General features: G+C 44.6%; 1 protein-coding gene across 1 annotated transcript in view; it reads right to left on the bottom strand.

Annotated features, from left to right (window-relative positions):
* Window positions 1–439: 439 nt before the first annotated feature.
* LOC147627804 (K(+) efflux antiporter 2, chloroplastic-like) overlaps window positions 440–18,560 on the bottom strand; it is a 77,859-nt gene continuing 59,738 nt past the window's right edge. Inside the window, exons 5-6 of the mRNA XM_086814775.1 lie at window positions 793–852; window positions 440–623 (exon numbers count right to left, since the gene is read on the bottom strand). Coding sequence (XP_086670901.1) covers window positions 471–623; window positions 793–852 — 213 coding nt within the window. The 3' untranslated portion in view covers window positions 440–470. The remainder of the gene's footprint in view (window positions 624–792; window positions 853–18,560) is intronic.

Genomic DNA, 18,560 nt, shown 5'->3' with positions numbered 1-18,560 from the left:
ATTAGGACAATAATGGGGCGACAATAATGGGGCATTGGGCCATGACATCAACCAAACTCAGTCATGCACTAAAACTAAACAACCTGCCAAGAGCAGGTCATGAAAACATTACAGTAAGCAGGATCAGCTGCATACTCACAGTACATAACTGGGATGTTGCCCCTTTAGCCTTACTCATAGCTAGCCCCACCCACATTGCTGAAGTTAAAGTGTGAAGTTGCTTCCAAGAAGTCAACAAGCAGCTCCACCCACATTGCTGAAGTTAAAGTGTGAAGTTGCTTCCAAGAAGTCAACAACATACTCCCAACTCAACTCCTAGATCTACATGCTTGACTTCAATGCATGTTGGAGGACCAGAAACATGCATATTTGCCCGCTTATCATCTTAGACAAAATAATCAGAATCCAAATTCTATTGAGCTTAGCTTTGCCACACAAAATAAAGTCAAATATAGAAATATGCACAACTATTAAAAAAAAAACAGACCATTGAGAAGCACTACCTGAAGAACAACAGCAGTTGAAGAAAGAGCAAGCCCATTGCCTACAACAAGGGCTGTCGGTCCTGAGAAACCATACACATAATGGGAAACTAAACCCACAACAAGTGCTGTGGCAAACACCTGCAACATGCAGAAATAAGTGATCATATTAAAAAAGCTTTCTATCCACGTGGTATAAGGACAGTATCAGCTCCTGGAATGTTCAAGCCAATAGATCCTCAATGGAATCTAAATCATGAGCTGTAACACATTTCACTATATCAAATGCAAAGTTATCACTAATGCGTACCTGTGACGTCCCGAGTCCAAAAACATACTTCTTCATGGAGCTCAGTCTTTCAACAGAAAGCTGCAGCACAAAAAGCACCATTTAAAATTACATAGACCACAACTACAAGAAGGATATCAGGAGAAAAATCATGACCACATAACTAAGGACCATCAACCACATTGATTTGAGCCTAGTGGGTTTCACATTGATCTTAGTGGTATCATGGGTTTGATTTCCCAAAGGGAAAGCATTACAAAGAACATTGTTGAATGGAAATGGGCTTCCTCGTATTAGAAAGTCTGGAGAAATGCCCAACTTAAAATTCTTATGGCTGCCAACTCTTTCCTTTTACATGCCAACTTGTCCAAGTTAATTAATAAGTGATTGATGCTTTCATTAAAACACACAAAAAGCTACTTTTTGTAAGCTTGAGTCTTGAAGTTTTCTAAGAAGGAAACCTATTTCCCAAAAGAGGAAGTTCTCTATTAAGCTAACATCATGATTAGGGGTCAATCACAAGGTTTTAACAAAGTGATTAAGCAAGAGGGCACGAGATTAACTTGAAATGATTAGGCATACTCATAACATTATGATAATGGTCCTTTTATAGGAGCAACCCCCCTTTACAAGTTGTGTATACATATGCTGCAACCACATATGATGCGATTGTTTCTAAGAGGTATGGCCTGCATACATCATAGCTTACATAAGATCCTCTTAAGTGGGTGTTCCCACACACAAAAGAACCCAGACACTAGTGGTTATTCACACACACTACAACCGCTTTATTATAAAGCTAGAATACTAAGTTATTAGGTGCCAGTTTACATGAGCACCTAGCACTTGTTTATTCCCACATTCATCACTATTTAATATTTAACATTTCCCCTGGACTAGGTTTGCTGCTTCTTCTCGTCTCGGAGGTAGAGGTAGCAAAGTTTGCGCTTCATCTTTGGTCTTCACCTTGGCAAGTCAGTTACGGCACTCATTGATGTAGTGCCTAGGCCTGTGGCAGTAATGACATTTTCATTTCTCTTGGTGTCACCCTGAGATGAGTCCACTTTGCCTTTGCCCCTGGAGAAGTAGGCATGGTCTTCTCTACTAGCATCTCCTTGCGATCTGTTCTTCCTTGGCTACTCTTCCTAAAGGAGTAACCCAACTAGCTCTTTAAAAGAAATAGGGTTGCCTCCATCCCCCTGTTCTTCCCTTCACTCCCCGCCTCCCCCCCCCCCCCCCCCCCCCCCCCCCCGGTCCATGTTTCAGCCCGCCCCCTTTCCCCCTTCTTCCTTCCGCCCTCCCCCTGCCTCACCCCCCCCCTCCTTCCCTTTTTTTAATTCTTTCAATCCTCCTTTTCGTTCCCCGTCCCTCTCCTTTCTCTCCTTCACTGCAGGTTGGTGCTTTCTTTTTTGGGTTTCAGCTTTTTCGGCAAGCTTCGGCCTTTTATGGTCTTCACCCTCAAGAGGACTCCATGGCAACCGCTCCGTCATCCCTTACCTAAACTGCCGTTGCTTGGATTATCTTCTTCGTAGGTTCTTGCCACGACTGTTGCCTCACTCGAGGCTCCACCCTGGTCTGCAAAATTGTTGGTAGCCGCCATGCACGTGGACAGCTCAGGAATCTTTTGCAAGCCAGCTTCATCGGCGAACCTACAAAGATCACCGATATTCACCCCTCTGGGTCGCGGATACTACCAGGTGGAGTTCAACTTGCCATCGGTGTCAGACTGAGTCATGCAACTGAGTCCCCTTGCCTTGCGTACGACGCAAGCCTTCTTTGCACGGTGGCAACACGGCTTCGATCCAACGTCTGACCCATTGGCTAGCCTTTCGGGCTTCCCAATGACAGTTTGCTTCCCAGGCCTTAGGAAGGATTACCTTCCTCTTCTCTCGCTGATTGGTGGTGCCATCTGAATGGGAGAGATTAATTAGGGTTAGAGATTCATGTGGGAGACATACTCAGAGAAACAAGGGAGAGAGAGAGAGAGTTGTGGGGATAAGTCAACTCATCAAGATGAGTGTGTGACTCCCCTATCACACATGTATATTGCACTAGTACACATAGTGCACTTAGTACATTAAAAGTACTAAGTGTACTATGTACTATAACTTATGGGCTTGTACACACTATAAGGGTGGGCATAACGCCTTTACCCCAACAACCTCCCACTTAAAGGCAAAGTGCCCTTAAATGAAGGAAAAGAAAAATCAGCATGTACATGATAATATACAAGGCCATATCAAGGCTGAAACTGGCCTCATCCAATGCCCATCAAGTGTCTGCAATGAGCAAACCGCTCCGGAGGTAAACTCTTTGTCAACAGATCAGCCGGGTTGTCATCCGTATGAATCTTAACAAGCTGAATTTGCTTGTTCTCTATCACCTCTCTGATGAAGTGATACTTCACATCCACATGCTTCGTCTTTGCATGAAAAACAGGGTTCTTTGCCAACTGGATGGCACTCTGACTGTCACAATGCAACAATGGAATATCCCCTGTATAGCCCAAATCAACCAGTAACCGAGATAGCCAACAAAGCCGGTCTGAGTGTCATGGATCAAGTCTAGGAGAAAAGGCTGAAGTCTCCTGCTGATGGCCTTGGCCAAGATCTTATAGGCTGTCCCTAGAAGAGTGATGGGTCACCACTGTCGAATCTACAATCTGTCACCACCCTCCCTGGGAATCAAGTGAATCAAGCCCTCGGAGAGCCCCTCTGGCATGGAACCTATGATCATAATCTCATTGAAGGCAGCGCAAAGGCCACCTTCCATGAGGTCCCAATGGCAAAGAAAAAAGAGACTAGAAGCCCATCCGCCCCTCGGCATTTGCCCCTGGGAAGTGCCATCAATGCCTCCGCCAACTCCTCATAGTGAACGGTGTCAATAAGAATGACCGAAGAGAAAGGGGAACCACCTCCCTCGTATGCCGCCAGACCTTCTCGCGTGCTTCCACCACCTGTGGAGATGCTAGGGCACCAGTGAGGAGGGATCGAAAAAAGTGCATGGCGATGGCTCTCACCTTTGGAGGGGGGGGGGGGGGGGGGGGGGGGGGGGGGGCGAGGATCAGAAACAATAGCAGGGTGGTGGTGGCAAACCAGGTACTTCTAGCCACCATGTGGTACATCACTCCGTGCTGGGCCTTTTCTCGGGCTTTTATTGGCCAGGTATTATTCAGCCTCGTTGCATAGGGGGGCTAGGCCTCATTGACCCGGCTATTCAGAGTCGCGCCCAGTTGGGCAAGTTGATTGTTAGAGGTCCCCTTCCCAGTGGTGAGCCCTAGAAGGATTTTCTGTTAACCTAGATTTCAGCCCGCACTCCGAGTCTTGGGGGCCCTTGGCACAGAGTACTCGATGGATCTTCATAGAGATGCGAGCCCATGGTTTTAGCTTGGCTTTTGAGGACAGATTTGCAGCCAGCTTACTTCGTGCTTGGGAGCACCTTAGGCCCCCCGTCCTCAGATAGATACCTCCGGTTGCATCAGAGGAGCGGCTTCGGCAGCCTTTCCTCTAGAACCCCCTGATCCGTTTACCCAATGGCCACATGCTAGGGGCCCAACTACACGTTTCTTGGGGCGCCTTGAGCATGGGACCAACCAGGTCTCTTGGAGATTGGATCGCCAAGCAGCTACCCCTAGAGGTGCAGGAGAGAGGCCTGACAGGGATCCGGGGCAGAGATAGGCTCAGCATCGACATCGACTCAGCTATCCCTCAGGAGTGGCTGACTCCCACAGACCCGACTCCCCCAGTGTGGCTAGGCGTGTTTACCCGGCACGATATCCTAGTGGCGGTCTACAGAGCAGATGAGGACAGTGGTCTGCTCACTTTCTCTATTGGATCCCATGGCAAACTAGAGAGATATGAGCTTCCTTTGGAGGTTTTTAGCGGCTGCACCTTGCAGAGATTGAGGGTGATTGGTTTTCGGGCACCAGAATGGCATATTGATCCAGCACAAGCCAAGGTAGCCAAGGAGAGATTATGGCAGCTATGGATATGGGAGTGCTTCCCTCTCACGCGCCTACAATGGGATCCGGGAGAGTGGACTTAGCATGATCCAGCAAATCAGGAGGAGACTCTGGATGCTCTCTTCTTTGCATATATTGAGCGGCTAGGACGCAAGATCCAAATGCCCAAGATAGATGGCACACTGGAAGCAGCAGCACATTGGCAGTCTCAGGCCTCTCACAGCATTTCCTTTCAGATTTCTGGAAGAGGCTGTGGGACAGCTTTCGGCCAAGAAAGATCACCCTCTTTCTTTGGTTGATGGCGCATAGGAGTTTAGCGGTCGGTACTTGGCTAGCAGCTCGTGGTTGACCGGCAACTTACCTACGGTGCGGCCACCCCATGAGACTTAGAGACATTGCATTTGCAATTGCCCGAAGGCTCAGCACATTTGGTAGAGGATTCTCTGCATCTTTGCTATGGATAGGGCATCAACCCGGATCATCACATGGGGTATTGTCGCTTGGGCCACAAAGGCTAGAGTGGTCAGGGCTTACGTGTAGGATGGGAGAGGGCTAGGCCTTCAGGTCTCCCACCATCGTATTGCAGCAGTACCAATCACAGCCCCACCTACAGGCGACTGGCGGCCACACTCATGTCAGAGATGGGAGATTTGCAGTAGCATAACTTGGCACATTTGCCATGCTAGATGCAACGAGGCCATCGAGGGTACCCACACTCAGTCGGCGGAGACCATCAAGAGCATATGGCTTGATATCATTCACACCCTCCACGGTTAGTGGGGGAAGTTACATGGAGGTTCAGACCGTATGCGGAAGCGGCGGGAAGCTTTCTTGAGACTTTGGAGGCCCGGCTTTTTCCTCACAGATAGAGGAGGAGACCCCATTTGGCACTACAGACCACCCATGTGGTTGTTCCCACCCCCTCCCCCTGTATGAGATAGCCTTCTCCTCACAGAGCAGCAAACCGGAGGAGAAGTGTCTCTTCCCCTCATGATCATTTGACTCCAATCCTTAAATGAGGCAAGTTTGTATGTAGCCCATGGTGGTTGTATCTAGCCCTTTGTGGCTCTTTTTCTTTAACTAATTGAAGGATCTTTTTCCTAGGAAAAAAAAAACAAAATCAAAAATAGGAAAGCTTAATAGAGACCTGAAAAGAAATAATATCATGTACAATGTCTAAACATGCACAACATGCATAGCAAGTTTGTATTGTTGCATACTACTGGCAACAGCTAGGAGCTGGTTGTTGACAAAAGCATGCCGTGCCCATTGCCATGGCCAAAGACAAACCTTAGAACTTAGAAAACAAATTCATGAGTCATAATCCACATTTCATTAAAACTAAATTCTACAGCAAATCATGAATCAAAAGAGCTCTCAAAGAGCCACGAATAGATATCCAAATCATGAAGTACAAAAGTCATAAATGGCCCATGGACCAATCACCAAACTTTTTAAAAAAAATACAATCTCAAGAGTCAAGCGCCAAGCCCCAAGTGTCAGGTCCTAGCATCATTCTTATTCCTAAACATGCTCCACCTCCTCAATCTCATCTCCCACCTCCCTAGATGTATCTGACTCAATGTCGGAAGAAGATGATGCCTCAACATTGGTAGGATCCATCTCTGCATCTCCCACTGCCACACTCGTAGTGCACCATCAGCAAATACATGTGCTCATGTGACATGAGCTAGCGACCATCATCTCCTCATAGAGCATGGCATAGATGTCTCACTCATCGGAAGGAATCTCTGGAATGTCCTTCACCTTCTCAATGTCGATCTTATTGACATTCACTTGTCGTGGCTCTGTGGGATTGCCTCTTTGCTCAATTAGACGGAGGTTACAATGGCAATAAACCAACCATAGTGGACAACTTGTTCCTCTTCTTTATATGGAAGACAGCCCATGTGCTCCAATTCCTCACATGGGCCTAAGCTACAATCTAGTGAGAGGACCCGAAGTGCAAGGCATTTCTCTCAATAAGAGAACATAAAATGTTGTAAGTACAGTGTACATCTCAAATGTAAACACTTGAGTCTAGCTGAAGTTGAGTCTCTCTCAAATGTAAAGAGACTAGCTGAAGTTGAGTCCCTCTCAAAAAGAGTTGTGGCCCTCCCAAAGGCATTGCCCCCGTTGCGGAATATCAAGAGCTCATCCTCCAGCTTTTTCAAGAGGTCAATGTCACCTCCTGTCCACCTATGAATATGGTACTACCAACCCTCTTCAATCTCTTCATTATCGAACTGCTCCTCGTTCCACTATAGAGGATGCAGTATATGGGCAATCGCATGGAATTGGTTTATGAAACCAATCCCATCTGCGGTTCCATCTCTCTCTAATATCTTGGACCCTAATCAATGATAGAAGAAACGTGTGACATTAGGCTTTAAGCAATCAACATTATTAATTGTTGACATTCTTACCTGGCAAGTGACAGGACGGTCGCCAATCCAGTCCATAAACTCATACAAGAGTCCAAGTGTGCTTACCTCCATGTCTGTAATGTGAAGAACACTGTAAATGGACTGAATCGCCTTCACAAGTGCTTCAGCTCTACCCGCCAAGTGTCCTGCGTGACCATGCGCACAAAATGTATCGCTCCAGGGTGCACACAATCCTCCCACAACATCCACTCCCGTGAGACAACAGTAGAGAGTAGTCCTTGACAGACTCTCACAAGCATGTCAACCACAATACACATGTAAGAAAATATGGTCTTTGGAGGCTTTAGCAACTCAAGATCATTGTTGGCCCTATCAAAGCCAGGACCTTGGGCCTCTTTGTCACAAATTTGACCATGCTCCGAGATGTGTTAAAGACTTCAGCAATCCATCTGATTTTAGCCACATGTTCAATCAATAAATCCAAGCTGTGGGCAGCACATGCACCTGTGACCAGTGTCCCTGCTATAGAGACATCAATAGCACGCAAAAACATAGTGCCCTTGCAAAAGGACACCAAAATGTTGTACACGTTCCTCTTTCTAATGTCTGACCACCCATCACATAAGATAGTGCAGCCATATTTAACCCAATGCCCCTTCAATGGCTCCATCTCTAGCTCCACTTGTTCTTTCTCTTTCCTCAATTGGGTTCTCATAAAAGGGGCCCTCCCACTCGTATCCAATGCAGCTAATTGTCCTTATTGCCTTCCTCCAACGAGGGGTACACACAATATGAAAGGACAATGCACATTGTATAAAGAGCTTGGTCAACTCTCTAGTGGCCTCTTTTTACAGCCTACTTCTGAATCGCTACTCTTATGCTTGCCCTCTTTAGGCCGTGGCCACCGGCAAAGATTTCCTCTGAGCTCGTGGAGCAGAGCTAGACCCAACTCCAATGCCAATGTCCATACCACTAGACATAGTATCCTGTGTAGGATTGGCATCCTCTGTATCCATGCCTACAATGGCATCAACAGGCTGAATTCCTTTCACAGCTTCCATCTCTCTCCTCCATTGCTGAAGAGAGGCTAAAAATCTGTCTATCCTTGATGCAGATGACTGCCAAGGGCCTTGGCTAGGCAAACCTTGGTGGTATGGAACACCAAGGTTAATAGGCATGTATATGTGATGGTGTACAGTAGCCTTCAAGGGTGATCCTATTGGCAGGATCAATGGCTGGGTAGGGAGCATCTATCTGCAAACTTGAATTTCGCCTGCATACTTGTGTCTCGTGTTTAGGAGATCTTGGGTAGATTCCGTCGTGAGAAACTCGACTTCCATAATGAGACACCCCTATAGATGGTGTTAGAGCACCCTAAACAGGCACAAGGCATGAATGTGAAGCACAGAGAAAAATTTATATAGAGTTCCCCATTGCTTTATTAGGGTTTTGTGCAAAAAGCAAGAATTCCTCTAAACCACTTTTGCTAGGGTTTTGATTCATGCTCCAAGGATGCAAGTCTAATGTTTGTAGAGGAAAGGTAGGGTTTGCCTTTTGATGAGGTCACATGGTGAAGGTTTGGTTCTAAAGGACGAGGACAAGAGAGATGATTTGTTTTCGTGTGCAAAGTTTTGAGTCTAGGTCGCTTGCTTTTTGACCATGGTTGATGTGTTTTTGAGTGTACATGTACAAACACACACGTGTGTGTGTGTGTGTGTGTGTGTGTGTGTGATGGGGCTGACTTGCTAAGACGTCCCGACCTGCTCGCCTGCTCCCTCGACCTGCTCGCCTGCTGTTCTGCTCGACCTGCTCGCCCCTTGTGTGTGAGCACGTCTGGTAAGGCGCGCCTGCTTCCTGGTCTGTGTCGGGCCTGCAACCCTCTTCGCGACCTTCTGAGGGTCCCTTCTTAGCGCACAGAAACACTGTATTCTCATCGTCAATCTGCCCTATCTTCCTCTCTTCCGTGACCTGTCTGCATGTGTACAAGTGTGTGTGTGTGTGTGCGGGTGTGTGTGTGTGTGTGTGTGTGTGTGTGTGTGTGTGTGTGTGTGTGTGTGTGTGTGCGCGCGCGCGCGCGCGCGCGCCTCGCTACAGGTCTCTGTTTTCCCTTCTGTGTAAGATAGTATTCCAATAGCGCTGTCCCCCTTTTTTTCTGATCTGTGTCTTCCTGCTGAATCGAATAGTCTCGATGGCAGAAACAAGCAAGTATTATGTCAAGAGAGCTCTTTCTCCTGAACCTAAAAGACAATCAAGGGAATCTCTGCCCCCCATAGCTCCTTCATCTCAAGATGCTTCCTATGTGTTTGACATGTTGAATGAGGATTTTCAACAAAGTAGAAGAGAATGGATACTACCTGCTCCGGAACTCACTTACAAGATGAAGTTGCCTTCTCTTGTGCATCCTCTGAAGAAGCTCTCTCAAACTGCAGTCATCATCTTTTTTCCAGGTAAAATACCCTCGGCTAATGATGTGGGACAATGGGTGAATTCTCTCCTAGGTGGATGCTATGTAGAAGGAGTCTATTTTGCCTCGAAAGGATTTTATGTTCATCTCTTGGATGCATTGACAAAACAAAAGATGTTGGAAATGTCCCCTTTATTTTTTGGTCGTAAAATGGTGCACATCATGCCTTGGTCTCCTAATAAGGATTATCAGAGTCTCATTAAACATCATTGCCCTGTATGGGTTGAAGTCGTTGATTTTCCAGATTACATGAGAACAGAGCTTCCAGGTTTAGCAATGACATTGGAACAAGTGATCTGTCCCCCTCGTCCCACAGGTAATAAAAATCGTTTTTGCATCTTATGGGATACTGATAGACCAACCCCCTCTTCTATTGCAGTTGAGATTGAGGGTGTTAATTTGGGAAAGAAATATTTTACTTTGAAATGGGGCATTTTTGCTGGAGCTTGCTTCTCTTGTCACAAGTTCGGGCATCTAGCTTCTGAGTGTCCCTCGATCCTTCATCCGCCTCCTCCAGCTGCCATTCCTCAGCCATCTACTAAAGGAGGTCAAAAGACTTATGTGGAAAAGACTGAAGCTAAAGGAGCAAAGCCTTCAGTTCATATAGGGAACCAAGCCAATTCAGCTCAAAACAAGGATAAAGGAAAAAGCAAGCTAGTGGAAAATAATTCATCTTCTCACGAGGTTTGGCACAATGCAAAGAAGATGGTGCCTCTCAAACAAAGACCTCTCCAATCTCATAATTGGGATGCTTCTGCTCCATCTCCTAGTCAACCTTCTACCTCTTCGGACAGCCCCATCTCAAAGGCATGGGTCAATGCAGTTAAGAAGGGTATTCCACTTTGTGAAGAAGATGATCTAGTCAAGGAATTGGATTCTGAGGGTCAGCAAGACCCTGTGGCAATGGCAGAGGCCTGATTCCTCCCTTTCTCTTTGAGGACTGCTCATCTCTTGTACATATTTTCATGCGTACTTCTCTTAAATGTTTTTCTTATAACATACAGGGCCTCTGCAATCAGCATAAATGGAGGCTCCTATGGCATTATATAAATATTACTCATCCAGATGTTGTGTGTCTCCAAGAGCATAATTAGCATTCTTTTGCTGGCCAGCATGGGTTCTTTTCAGGATATGATATATTTTATGCAGGATCTGGACAATTCTCTGGGTTGTGTATTTTAGCCAGACATGATCTGCAGCCCTGTGTAGCATATAATGATCTTTGTGGCCGATGGATGATTATCCAATGTATGATCAATGGAGAGATTTTTGAAATAGGCTCCTTGTATGCCTCTCAAATTTCAGCTTCCAGAGCTCAAATGTGGGACTCCATAAACCAATATCCTTGGTCCTCAAATGCTCTACTTTGTGGTGACTTTAATAATTCTCCTCACTGGAAGGACAATACCACACATAAATCCCATATGCTTCCCTCTGAAATCCAACAATGGGAACATATGACTTCATCACTTCATACTGCAGATTTATGGACAGCAACTCACCCTTCGGTTTTGGGATTCACATATCATCATAATGCTTTTACAGAATATTGGGCCAGGCTTGATAGATGGTATCTTATTCATGCTCAGCAATATGATGATTATACATGTTAAATGACTGATTATTCTCAAAACTATCTGATCACACTCCACTTTGGCTCAACCTTTCATTTGGTATGCCTCTAGATGATATTCAGCTCTCTTTAGTCAGACATTTGCAGGTTAATCAATTATATCTTTCTCATGAAAAATTCCAGCAAATGATCAGATTGGCTTGTAAGCCATTGTTATCTCATGCTCAGGAGGATCTGGATTTTGCTTGAAACTCTTTTGTACATCGTATTCAAAATGTCATTAAGGAATATGGAAGATGGTACATGGCAGAAACCAGACAGCATATCCAGTGGGCAAAATCATTAAGCAGTCTTTGGTACAGATTAGCCATCAAAAAGTCTCTTTCTGCTTCTGAACAGAATTCATTGTCTTGTGCTCCTTCCATAATTGATGCTAATGATAAACGCAAGCTTTCCAAATGGCAGACAAGGGCTAGAGTTAAACCTATGCTAGATAAGGGTTGCTCCTCGAAATCTTTCTTTCGAAATTTACACACGTACAGACAAAGTCAATCTATCATGAGAGTCAGGAAACCCGATGGTCATTGGACCCAGACTTTATCGCAGCTAGAAAAACAATGTCTGGATCATTTTCAGCTTCTTTTTTCTCTACCATCTTCTTCTACACCTCAGGCTACATTGGCTCGGAGCAGATTCATTGAGCTTGTTTCTCCTATTGTTTCTTTGCAAAAAGCTTCAATGCTGGAAATGTCCTTTTCAGATACTGAATTGGATGAAGCCCTCAAGCATTTGGGTAAACATAAATCCCCAGGCTGGGATGGTTTGACGGTTGAATTTTTTGTAGCCTTCTGGGATGAATTGAAGGGTCCAATCTTGAAGCTCATTAATGTAGCCTGGCAGCATCAACATCTTCCCTCAGCTTGGAAGCATGGTCTGGTTAAGCTTCTGCCCAAAAAACCTCTGTGTGAGACAATGGATGACTGGAGGCCTATCACTTTGATGCCTGTTACATATAAACTTATTGCTAAAATGTTGGTACATCGGATAAAGGATATCCTTCATGATGGACTTCATCCCAGGCAATATGGTTTTGTTCCAAGAAGGCATATACATGATAATATCTCCAATACTCTCATTGAAATGGAATATGCAAAATACTCTGCTCAAGATGTCTTGGTCATGCAGGTGGATGTGGCAAAGGCATTTGATACGGTACAGCGGGATTATGTTTCTCAAATCATGTCTAAACTTGGTTTTGGGCCAAAGCTAGTTAATGTCATATATTGGCTTTACTCAGATTCCACTGCTCAATGCTTTATAGGGAAACATTTGTCTGAGTCTTGGACTCTAGAACGATCAGTTCGACAGGGATGCCCTCTCAGTGCTTTGTTCTATGCTATTGCTTCACATCCTTTGCTTCTTTATATGGATCATCTCGTTGATACTAGACAGTTAGAGGGGCTTCAGATTTCTGGTTCACGGCCTTTCATTGCACAGGCTTATGGAGATGATTCATTCTTCATGCGAAAGACCCATCCTGCTTCTATAGCTTCCTCGCTTCGAATGGAAAGCATAGATTGGAGTGCGGTTTTTTACTCTCCCCTTGCTGTACAACAACCAATCAAAGCTTACAATCTTATGAAGTTGGGCATCCGGTTCATTGACGACGTGGTAGATACTCGAGGGCAAATTCTTTCTTTTCCGGCAGCATGCCAACAATACAATCTTGGGATGCACCATAGATCTATATGGAAAGCTATTGCAGATCTCTTACACCCTTTCATTCCGATTCCAACATTGGATGTAAGAGACAGGCTTCAAGATTGGCATCTTCAGTCTTCAAGTTCAAGATTATCCTCTCAGCCTTTGCATCTATTGACTTCTATACAGGCTTATCGATTGATATTACCTCCTCCATGGATTGCTCATCATGCTAATTCTCTTTGGCATCTGGATAAGTCTTTAGCTTGGTGGAAAGGAAAACTGACATTGATATGGAAGTTGAAAATGCCATTGAAGCAGAGGCTTTTCTTTGGAGATGCATTGTCGGTATTTTTCCAGTGGGAGTGAAATTGGCTCAAAGAAGGATTGCCTCTCCTCTTTGTCCAAGATGTCATCATACTACTGAGAGTATTCCGCATTTATTGTGGTCTTGTTCATATTCCAGAGACCTTCTGGATAAGATCTCCTATTTTTTATCTCTCAGATTTCCTGCACACAGGTTCTACAGGTTTTTCTGGATGTTTGGCACGTTAACAGCTTCTTTGTCACAGTATTCTCTTTTTTTCCATTGGATCAGATACCGGGCCTTATGGACCCTCTGGCTACAGCGAAATCATGCATATCTGAATTCACCCCTTCAACACCCTTATGAGTTCTTCCGAGCCTCTTTGCGGCAGTTCTTATATGATGCCGTACATGAGGAAGATTTGGATGTTTCTTGTGTTCAGCTTTTCTTTTACTGTTTCTGATGGATAGGGCATAGGCTCTTTTCTTGAGCACTGCCCTCTTCTTGCATAGAACTTTTTTACTGTTGTTTTTAAGTTCTAGGGTTTAGACATCCTCTTGATGTCAAACCCTTTTGTACATTTATGATATAATGCAATTTCAACTGGTTTTACCAAAAAAAAAAAAAAGTGTGTGTGTGTGTGTTCCCTCGCCACCCACACCAACTGAGAAAAGGAAAGCTAAAGTGTCTACCTTGCCAGTCAAGACTTGGGACAAGGGGAATGGTGCAGTTAAGGCTGCTGCTTCGTCGGATTGGCAACTGCCAAAGAAACCACTTAAGCCTAGCATCAGTGCTTCCAGTTCATGGTACATGGACTCATTGATCGCCTTGTTTTGCATGTTTCTGTTGATGCCAACTAGGCAAGGGATCGTTTTTCCATGGGCATGCAGGATATCATCCGAGACTATGGCAAATGCTACATGGAAGGCCTACGAACTCGGGTGGCCAATGCTAAGTCTCAACTACGGCAGCTTACAGATCTTAGTCAGCAACGTGCCCTTTCTGCTGCTAAAATACCATGTAGCATTATATGGTAGTGATGTGTGTGAACACACTTAGGACCGCCGGGACACTTTTTCTTTCACTAGGTGGTTTTTTTCCCCTGTGCGTATGTACACCCTCTTATCTACTCAATTTGGGGTGTGTACTTAGTATCTAGCACACATTTGTTTATTCTAATCTAGTGAGTTTCTGTGCTCTCAAGCTTCTCTATCTTGTGTGTATGCATTGTTGCAACCCTACCCCTAATTCCAACAATTGGTATCAGAGCTAGCTTCCTTGACACTTGATCTAGTAGTTTGCCTCCCTCCTCACGACCCTGTTTTTCTGTCTCCGATTGAGATACCCTCTTAGGAGAAGAAGGTATATATTGTAGTGTACCGTATACGAAGTGTACAACGTTTTCAAGGTCCGCGGCGCGATTCGGGCGCGTTTCGGGCACCGCAAAGTTTCGGCAGACGTTCTAGAGAGGCATCATTTTGGATTGGTTCTGCTTGATTTTGGGTGTTTGGGCTATGCAATGGCAAAGATTTGGTGTACAGCAACATCTACAGTGTCTTCAACAACATCACCCATCATACTTTCACCAGTAACACTCTATTCTCTACTCTATGTTATTTTTCATACAGTTTGCACGTGATTCAGTCAGTTGGCAGCCATCCGGGGTTGCATTTCAGTGACTGAGTACTTGCAGTGTGTTGAAAGATTTTGCATTTGATAGACAGTCATGGCTGGCAATAGTGATGTATTCAACATGTTGTCTGCTGAGGACAAACTTGATGGGACTAACTACCCATTGTGGTCCTATATGATGAGGCATGTACTGGTTGCTAAAGGCCTTTGGAATGTGGTCAGTGGTAGTGAAACTCGTCCTGTTTCACAACTACCAATTCAACCAGGTGCTGCAAGTACATCTGAAGTAAAATCTGATACAGATGTGGCTCCTCCACATGCACCACCAGTACCTCCCACTGCTGCTCAAACGAGATGGGATGGAAGAGATACACAAGCACATGCATTGCTTGCACTTTATGTGAAGCGAAGCATTATTCCTCATATTCGATCATGTAAGACTTCAAAACAGGCATGGGATGCACTTGCTACATTATACCAGGTGCGCAATGAAGCACGTGTTGCATATCTACGCAAACAGTTGGAGTCTGAGCACATGAATGAGAGAGACTCAATGGACAGCTTCTTGACCAATGATCAAAGATTTTAAGGAGCAGCTCGCTAGTGTGGATGAGATATATCCTGATAGTACATTGGTGCCCACAGTTCTCAATGCATTGCCGGATTATTCTTATCAAAGTTTTGCCTCTATTCTTAGACTCATGATGAAGGGAAATCCAAATGCCCTTACATTTGATGACCTGGTTTCAGTACTCTTGCTGCAGGAAGAGCAGTCTAGGCAAAACAGATTTGTTATGCGAGTTGGTGACCAAGCTTTTGTTGCCAGTCAGAAAGGCAAAGGTAAAGCTTCTTCACATGGTGGCTATAAGCCAAATCAGAATCCTCAGGTAAGGATGTAGAGAAAGAAGGTGATAAGCCTAAAAAGAAGGGCAAGTGTCACTATTGCAGGATACCAGTGCACTACATAAATGAGTGTAAGAAAAAGCTAGAGAAGAAGAAAAAGAAAGAATCGGGCATGGCTATAGCCGATGCATCTACACCAAGTGCAGAGAAGAAGGAATCTGCTAGTTTTGCTTAAGATGATTGGGCATGGACTGTACATTGCAGTTATGACCCTTCTGTTCATGATGTATGCATGTCAGTGGCAGAGTTGGATGCCTGGTACTTTGACAGTGATACTAGTAAGCACATTACTTCACAAAAAATTTTGTTCTCATCACTAGAATCTGTCCCAACTGGGTGTATCCATTAAAGCAAAAGTTAGAGGTTTTGCACTTTGTATCCATGGCTGAAAATGCATGTGAATGTAAAGTTGGCACCCTTTGTTTAGATCGAGGAGGGAAGTATATGTCCAAGGAATTTCATGCATATATGGCCGAAAAAGGCATAAGGCATCAATGTACAATGCCATAGACACCTCAGCAAAATGGTGTGGCTGAGAGGAAGAACAGGTCTCTCATGGAGATGGCACGATGTATGGTGAAAGCCCAAGATTTACCTCATGGGTTTTGGCTAGAGGCAACTATGTGCGCAAACTATGTGTTGAACAAATGCCCTACCAAGGCCTTGCAGTCTAAAACTCCTTATGAAGCTTGGCATGGCAGAAGGTCTTTTGTGACTCATTTGCGTGTTTTTGATTGTCTTGCTTATGCTCTTGTGCCTGAGCAACAACGCAATAAGCTTGATGATAAGACAGTTAAATACATATTTGTGGAATACAATTTAGAAAGCAAGGGATATAGACTCTACCATCCGGCCTCAAAGCGGATTTTAGGAAGTAGAGATGTTGTTTTTGTTGAAAACTCAGTTCATCCCATGCTTTCATACAAAAAACAACATAATGTATGCTCACATGACATGTTTGATTCGCTCCTACCTTTGTTTAATGGAGGATAGCCATATGTAGAGCAATTGAATACTCAAGTAAGTGCTGAAATTTAGCCTTTGTAGGTGCAAAATCAACTTGCAAATCAGCCTTCTGATGAGGCAATTATTGAAGATGTAGTGGATGAGGAGAGAGCAGCCATAGAAGAATCTAGGCGTATGCCAAAATGGATTGTGCAGACATTGAGGGATATCAAGTTGGCAGCTCCTTTACCTAGTAGAACTCGTGCAGGTTCTCATCATGCACATTATTCTGATGTGGATCATGTTCTCATTTCTACTTTATGTAATGAGGAGGGACCTATTTCCTTTGAGGAAGCACAGGATGATGATCATTGGATGCACGCTATGCAGGATGAGTATAACTCTATACTCAAGAATGACACCTGGTATTTGACAGATCTATCTCATGGCAAGAAGGCCATTGGTACTAAGTGGGTTTACAAGTACAAACGCAAAGCAGATGGTAGCATTAATCGCTACAAGGCCAGACTTGTTCCAAGGGGTATGCCTAGCAAAAGGGCATTGATTATGATGAGACCTTTGCACCCATATCTCGTATGACTACCATTAGGTGTCTCATTGCTTTGGCAGCACATCATGGGTGGAATGTACATCAGTTGGACATTAAGATTGCATTCTTGAATGGTGATTTACATGAGAAGGTGTATGTATCGTAGCCTCCTGCTTTTGCTATGAAAGGAGAAGAGTCTAAAGTATGCAGGTTGAAAAAGGCTCTTTATTGCCTTAAGCAAGCTCCTAGAGCATGGTATGAGAAGATTCATGCATACTTGGTTGCAAATGATTTTTGCAACAGTCCAACAGAGAGTACCCTCTATGTGAAGAGGAGTAAGGACATATTTTTGGTCATCGTTCTATACGTTGATGACATGCTGCTCACGGGACCCGATATAGATTAGATTTCAGCCTTTAAGGCTGATTTGCAGTCACCATTTGAGATGTCAGATTTGGGACCCTTGCATTACTATTTGGGGATTCAGTTTATGCAACGCAATGATGGCATTGTTATGTTGCAGTCTAAATATACACAGAAGCTCCTGAAAAGGTTTAATCTTTAAGACTGTAAACCTATCGCTACACCTATGGAGACATGTACTCGACTTATTCTTCAAGATGCAGGAGACTCTTTTGACGCTAGTTTGTATCAGCAGGCTGTTGGATCCTTTCTTTATGTGTGCAACTCGAGGCCAAATATACAGTATGAAGTCTCAAAGTTGAGCACATTTATGCATAGCATAGTCACATGGGACGCGAAATGGGGACGGAAAAGATTGAGAATGGCCATTCCCTGTGACTATAGAGTTACATGGGACGGGAATGGGAAGGAGAAGATGCTGCCATCCCCAACAGTCCTGAGTCTAAAAATGCCCATTCCCTATGACTGTGATGCATAGCCCAGGTACGAAGCATTGGCAGGCTGTTAAGCGGGTTTTCCGCTATTTACAGGGCACTCAGTATTTTGAATTATTTTAGCCAAAGGGAGGTGAGTCATAGTTGCATGCTTTCGGTGATTCAGATTGGGCCGGATGTTATGACACACGAGTGTCCACTAGTGGGTTTTGCTTTCGCCTTGGTGATTCATGTATATCATGGCTCAGCAAGAAGCAACCTTCAGTGGCCACTTCTAGCTGTGAAGTTGAGTACAGAACAACATTTACAACTACGGTTGAGTATGTGTGGCTCAAATGTCTTATAGCTCATTTGGGTGTTGGACAGTCGTCTAGCACTACGATTTTCACTGACAGCCAGAGCACATTAGTAGTTGCAAGGAACCCAATGTTTCATGGTCGCACTAAGCACACTGAGGTGCATTATCACTATGTCAGGGAAAGACTCTATGCAGCACAGATCAGCTTGGT

Source organism: Cibotium barometz, chromosome 20 (assembly GCF_041138505.1).
Source record: "Cibotium barometz isolate CiBa-2024 chromosome 20, ASM4113850v1, whole genome shotgun sequence".
Lineage (NCBI taxonomy): Eukaryota > Viridiplantae > Streptophyta > Polypodiopsida > Cyatheales > Cibotiaceae > Cibotium > Cibotium barometz.
Note: the sequence above shows the minus strand (reverse complement) of the source record. Positions and strands in the feature narration are given on the sequence as shown.